General features: G+C 50.9%; 1 protein-coding gene across 1 annotated transcript in view; it reads left to right on the top strand.

Annotated features, from left to right (window-relative positions):
- The first annotated feature begins 1,717 nt into the window (after positions 1–1,717).
- Positions 1,718–6,506, top strand: part of ST8SIA4 (ST8 alpha-N-acetyl-neuraminide alpha-2,8-sialyltransferase 4) — a 103,439-nt gene continuing 98,650 nt past the window's right edge. The window contains exon 1 of the mRNA XM_005904635.3: positions 1,718–2,167. Coding sequence (XP_005904697.1) covers positions 2,055–2,167 — 113 coding nt within the window. The 5' untranslated portion in view covers positions 1,718–2,054. The remainder of the gene's footprint in view (positions 2,168–6,506) is intronic.

The following is a 6,506-nucleotide window of genomic DNA, read 5'->3' as shown; positions in this document are numbered from 1 at the left end:
CCGAGACATCAATAAACTCGAAAGGCTCCCGGTGGGCCACTTGTAGTGTCAATAAAGGTTCATAATTACTTGCTCCTTTGAGCTTTTTAGACCCAACTTCCTTTCACTCTGCTGTGAATAGGAGGCTGGAGACCTGAGTGGTTCTTAACTTTCTACATCTTAGCTGAAGAATGGCAAACATCGCCAGGGATCCCAAGTTTTTAAGCAAAGGTGTTGGCTGGTATCCTTGTTATTTTACGCTGTCAAGAGACTAGAAACTTTTTGCCAGTATTGCTCCCCTCCAGCAGAGGACTGGCGGTGAACCTCACCATTTCTAAGTTCAGGGAGGTGGAAGGCCTAGGGGCCAAGGGTGGAGTTGGAGCCACTGCTCAATCTGAAGGAACAAGAAACAGAATTGAGAGAGGCTCTGGGGGAAGGACTAAAAGCAGAGAGTCTGGGTCCTGCTCAGATAGATGGGGGAAATTCTGGCTTCCAGACACTGTCTCACTTTAGGACTGACTCCCCCAGGCACCTCCACCACACCCACACCACACAAAAACCAAACCAAGGCAAACTAAGTGGCTGAGGCTAGGGGACCCAAGACTTGGAGAGGGACTATAACTGAAGACTAGAATCTAGGAAGGAAAAGTGCTCCCGCCACACAATAAGGTGTAAGTCAAACAAACAAACAAAAAAACAGTAGAGGGAAAGAGAGGGTGAAAATTAGGCTAAATACACTTTACTAACTTTGAGAGAAAAGCTTGCTGTTTTTCCTTTTCCCCCTTCTTCCTCCCTCCCTCCCTTCATTTCTTCTCTCCTCCCTTCTTTCTTCTGGGTGTGTGCATATGTGTATGCATGTATGGGTCTGTGTGTGTGTGTGTGCGCGTAAGTCCACTTGCGTTTTAAAAAGGAGATTCTGCTTTTCTCAGACTCTGATCTCTCCGCAGCAAAGTTAAAGTGGGATTGGAGTTTCCTTGACTTCTGCGTGAGGAGTTTTCAAATGGCAGCGATCGACCCTCCTAAATATCCATCAAGTCCCCGATGACACCTCTGCCATCATTGGTTCCTTGCCAGATTCTGAGCTGGGCTGGTCATCCACCACCCACCCGGAGTGGGAGATCCGCTCTTGCGCGCGTGTGTTTGTCCTTTCGGGATCGAGCGGCGCCCAGCATATCAAATGTCCTCCAACCCCCTCCTCCTCCCGCCCCCCATTCACTCCCCTCTGGAGGCTGTGCGTTTGGCTTGTGTGCGCGCGCGAGGGTGTATATTTAGCAAAGACGCCTGGAAGCGGCTACCCCTCTTGCTAGCCACCCCCAGCTCTCAGATCGCGTCTCCGATCTGTGTCCCCAGCCGCGGGGTCCTCTCCAAGCGGAAGCGGACAAGACTATCTAGGTGCGCCCTGCCTCCCAGATCGAGCTCAAGCTTTGCTGTCCCGAGAGGACGAGCTGACTTTTTCCTCGGGCGCTTCTCTCTTCCCACGGTGTGCGAGCACTGGTGCGTGCGTGTGAGAGAGAGAGAGAGAGAGAGTGTGTGTGTGTGTGTGTGTGAGCGCGATTGTGTCTGTACACGACTGAGCTCGCGAGCTTCCTCTCTACGCACCGCGCAGGCAATGCCGGCGACGTTACTCTGCAAGCAGCAGCCGGAGACCGAAGGCAACAGCAGCCTCCGCCCCCTCGGCGCCGTGATTGGCTGGCTTTGCTCATCATTTCCATGCTAGCAAAAAGGGAAGGGCCAGTGACGCCCCCGAACCCCGCTGCAGAAGCGGCCGCCACCTCCAATGCACAAGGTGTCTCTCCTGCAAAGGAACCGAAGCCCCAGGGAGGAGGCGCTGGACCGACCCGGGCAGAGCTGGAGGGAACCGCGAGAGAGAGAGCCCGGCGCAGCGCTCGGGTACCAGCCGGAGGTCGGCCGCAGAGGACCCTCGAGACCTGCTGGGGAGATCCCGGCTCCACGGTCTCCTCGGCTTTTACAGATCTTGCCCCCCCGCCCCGCGACTACCTCTCCCCCTAAAGGAATCTTTCTATGAAGAGGAGGTGAGGGAGCTGGGGCCACCAGGAGTTTCCCGGGCACCCAAGATGCGCTCCATCAGGAAGAGGTGGACGATCTGCACGATCAGTCTGCTCCTGATCTTTTATAAGACAAAAGAGATGGCACGGACCGAGGAGCACCAGGAGACGCAACTCATCGGGTAAATGCAAAGCTTCATTCTAGGATCTGACAAAAAGTCCAGCCGTGAATGAGATGTGAATTGAAGCGATCGAGTGAGGGTTGGGGTTGTGTTGGCGGTGGGGTCCGCCTGTGAGCGCTTAGTCTGGTGAAGTAAATAACAAAGGATGTTGTTGAGGTGTGTGATTTCTCCACGGCGGGTTCTCAGTAGGAGTTCAACTTGCCCTGCGCGGTGATAGTGACAGTTGCCTTGGTGCCGGGGCTCGCAAGCCAAAGAAGTCCCCGCAGAGTGTCAACAAAGAACGGGCACCCTTGCCCTTTTTAGTCCCAGGGCAGAACTCGGTCCAGATGTCTTTATTGCCCTTCCGTCTTTCTCTGTGCTAGCTCTAAAGGGAGGTACCAGCAGAAGCTGGCTTCCTGAAAGGCTGAAGTTAAAGCCCAGAAAGTAGGAAAAGCGTCTCCTCTTCTTTACAATTGTGTGTGTGTGTGTGTTTTGGCTTCTAGTTAGATCTGTGTATCATCATTTGAATTAGAAACTCCAGGTCAACCAGTGATACTTCCTTGTTTGCTGTCCATGGGTCAAATGCATGGGCGTCATGGTTACAGTTTTGGAAACTGGGTTCGACTTCACACAGACTAGATTTCTGCTTTTTCTTTAGTTTGTCTAGATGAGTTCAGAATCTTCCTTCACCCTAGTCAGTTCTCTAAATATCACACTTCCTTCCTCCCTCCCCCCAGCCTCTGTGACTTTGAAGTTTACCCAGGAGGTGGTTGCAACTTTGTGTTGCTTACAGAGCTTGGAAGCGTTCTTTTTTTTTTTTTTTTTTGAGAATGTGACCCCTGGTTGTCAACTCTGCTCGAAGTCCTGTTTCGGAAATCCTGCCTCATCCGGAGGTGTCTGCTGTCGCTATCGGAAACTCCACACTGGCAGAGATGCCAGCCTGGTTTTTCTTTTCCCTAAAGATGAGGACGAAGATAGAACCCTTGCACGTTGGGGTGGGGAGGCGGGGGCACAGGACGGCTAAAACGTGTGTACGCGCGCGCGCGCACACACACACACACTAAACTTAATGCGCTCCATTTCTTAATATTCCTGCTCTTCCCTAAGTAATGAGAATTTAAGTGAACAAAACGCCGGCTTATCTGTACAGAAGACGCTGTTCTTTGATAGAAAATTAACACAGAAGTAGTCGAAGGGGACTGAAGAGAATGAAAAAGCCAAAAAGGCATGTGCGGGATGGTTGTTATGCCTCAATAAATCTCCAAATGGGCTATTCGGGGAGGGGGTCCCCGAACTGTGTGAGGTCCTTCACACTGGGAGGGGTTGGCTTGAACCTTCAGCCTGGCTCGATTGTCAGAGAAGGACTCTGGGGGGGGCGGGGGTGAATGGGTGGGCATTCCCGGGTAGACCTGGGGCTTTGCAGACGGACAAAGGGGTCTTTGGGGAAGTGGTGAACCGGCGCCCAAGGGGGGAGAGGCTGAGGCTGGGCTTGGGGGTGGGGGGTCGAGGCTCTCGGTAATCTTCAGGGTTCGGTGGGCTCCGCAGACGCGCCTTGAGCCCAGACAAAGCGGCCGCGTCCTCGGCCAGGACTCCGAGGGTCGGGGCCTCGGCGGCGGGCCACCCTGCGGGGCGCGAGCGGGAGGAACGGGTTGGGGGTCTCCCCCGGGGGGCCCCCTCCCCAGGCCTCCTTAACCCGCCGGCGGGAAGGCGGGGCTCACCCCGAGTCCTAGGATGCTCCCCCTTTCCTGGGCGACATGCCTCCTGTGGCCTCTGCCAGCCGGTGTGCGCAGCCCAGGGCGCCCGGGAGGAGGAGGAAGGGGAGGGGAGTGAAGGCGGGGGGCGAGCAGGCGTCGGCCTGGGCCAGAGGGTCGGGTCAGCCCCGCGGGGCTTCTCTCGCACCTTCTCTGGGCCGAGCCCGCCCCTCCGAGGATGCGCGGGGTGGGCGCATCCAGCAGGAAGAGGGGTGCGCGCGGAACGGGGGTTCTCCGGGGCCCCCTCCCCGAAAGAGCTGCCCGCCCGGGTGGAGGAACCAGCCTCTATTGCAAGAATCAGGTCCCCTTTACAAATAAAATAATAACTTTTACTGCTCCAGTCGGCCCCCGCGCGCCTCCTCCCTAATTAAAACCCGCAATCACAACCACGCAGGGCGGCGCGCGCCGCGCCTCGCTGAAACCTGGGAGTTGGCGCTGCCTGGGGTTCGGGGTTGGGGGGGCGCACCGGGAGGACAGCTGGTCCCCCCGAGCCCACCCTCGCCCCAGCGCTTTACCCTCGGCTGAAACGTGCCCCTGAAAAGCTGGGGATAGCAGCTGATTATTTCAACTCCCCCGAGTAGTGCTTCTGGTGGCAGGGTTGACTCATCCCAAACAACGGTTCTTCTCATTGACTCTCTTTCTACCCAAGCCACGTGGAGGGGCTGGTTTCTTTGGAGATGAGTAACCCAGCGTGGCGGTTTGGCCGCCTGAACCCAAGCCAGTTCATCGCCCGAGAGGTAAACAGGAGTCTGACCTTTGGGGGCGCCGCTGCGTACCTTGTGAGCGGGCCGTAGATTCGGTGAAGGGCACTTCCGTAGTCCTTGGATCAAACATCCTTCTGGATTCGGATTTAGCGACCCTGCTTCCATCTGGCAGCAGACAGGTAGTTTCTTTCTTTATTCCACCTGCCTGCCTTTTAACACTGGAGGTCCCACCTAGAGTCTGTGTGACCTGGTTCTTCTTATATCCAGGATAGAGCAGTCATTCCGCACAGAGGGAAAAGCAAGAAACAGCCGCTTAGCTTCCCACACCAAGCATCCACATTCACACATCTCCAGAGGAATTCCAGCATTATGTTTGTCATAAGCAATGATTGAAGAATGGGTCGAGTAATTATTGGATGTTCAGAATTGTTTCCTTCAAAGCTAGCCTATTAATTGCCTGATCTGTTGGCTAGTTAGTAAAATTTACCTCAAAGCTCATTTAGGGATATAAAGGGGTCTGTTCTTAGCTGATATTTTTACTTAATGATGGAAAATGGCATTTGCCTCTCAGTTGGCATATTCTTTTACTGACTGTATTCTTTGGATATAATTAGAAATATGCTAACTTAAAGATCCTACAGATAAAATCATGTGGGTGTACTCATTTAATGAAATAATGCATTTGGGAAAGTAACAAACTTTAATACCAAATAGACATTTGCTTTGTTACTCCTTAAAACTTACCACATACTTTTTTAATGGTGGACTTTAAATGGCACTTTAACTTACTTTTCTTATTATCTAGAGATCTCTTTTTTCACTTGACTGTGCACTTTAGGTTGTCTCACTAGGTTATCTCCAGTATTAGTTCTGAAACAGGATTGACAGTGGAGATAAGCATTCATACTTAAGAGTATTTTAGCATTGTCAGCAGTGTTCATTCCAGTTTGTTCTAGAGTAGAACACGCGCTGGTAACTCAGGAAACCAGAATCTGCATGTTACTTCATATGTTATATTTGGAATTCTACTAAAAGCCATATGCTGTAAGTTAAGGTAGCACATCTCATTGTTTTTTAGTTGTTTTACACTTAGGTAATGAAAACACAAAACTGCCTGCTATTTCTGTTGAGGCTTAGTTTGATGCAAGTTCTTTTTGCATAAATAATGTACATTTTCATTTTAAATAGGAAGTTTAACCTAAGAGAGCACATTCCAAAACCAAATCAAGAAGAGTATACAATGAGGTGGAATACAGGGCTTTTGGGTACCTAATTTCATGAAACTGAATTAATCCTCCGTATTAGGCACTGCAGAATTAATAGAATAAATTATAGTGATGCCTGGCAACTCATATTTCAAAGAGAAAAATATTTGTAAAGTCTAGTAGTAACATTACTACTGACTAGCTTCTATCCCTGGTATTACATGGATGGCTATCTAAGTGGGTTTTTTAGCTGCGTATAAGCAGGAATACTTTATATGTTGCTTTATTTCTTTTATATGGTGTGTAATTATCCCTTTAGAAGTACATGTTGAACCTTCCTGTATATAGCCCATGCAAGAAATGTTTTCAGTGCAGCTGTTTGGATCTGGGATGAGAAGCTAGGAGGGGGTGGCAACATCCTTCATGCCTTGCATTCACAGGAAGGAAAAGGCTTGTCCAAGACCAAGTACTACCAAGGTCACAAGTGAAGAACCCCCTGGGACTCATTTAACTTTATACAAAGAAGTTTGCTCCAGAGCCTCAGATTGCTGGAAGCCTGGCCTTCTCACACATGAGTTCCACTGACTTCAAGGAGAAGTGTGACTAGTTGTAGATACTTTCATTCAAAATACTTTCCAGTAATAAAAGTCTGAAGTTTGGCTGATCACCAGTTTAGTGAAAACAAAACAATTCAAAGGGC

This window comes from Bos mutus, chromosome 7, assembly GCF_027580195.1.
Source record: "Bos mutus isolate GX-2022 chromosome 7, NWIPB_WYAK_1.1, whole genome shotgun sequence".
Classification (NCBI taxonomy): domain Eukaryota; kingdom Metazoa; phylum Chordata; class Mammalia; order Artiodactyla; family Bovidae; genus Bos; species Bos mutus.
Note: the sequence above shows the minus strand (reverse complement) of the source record. Positions and strands in the feature narration are given on the sequence as shown.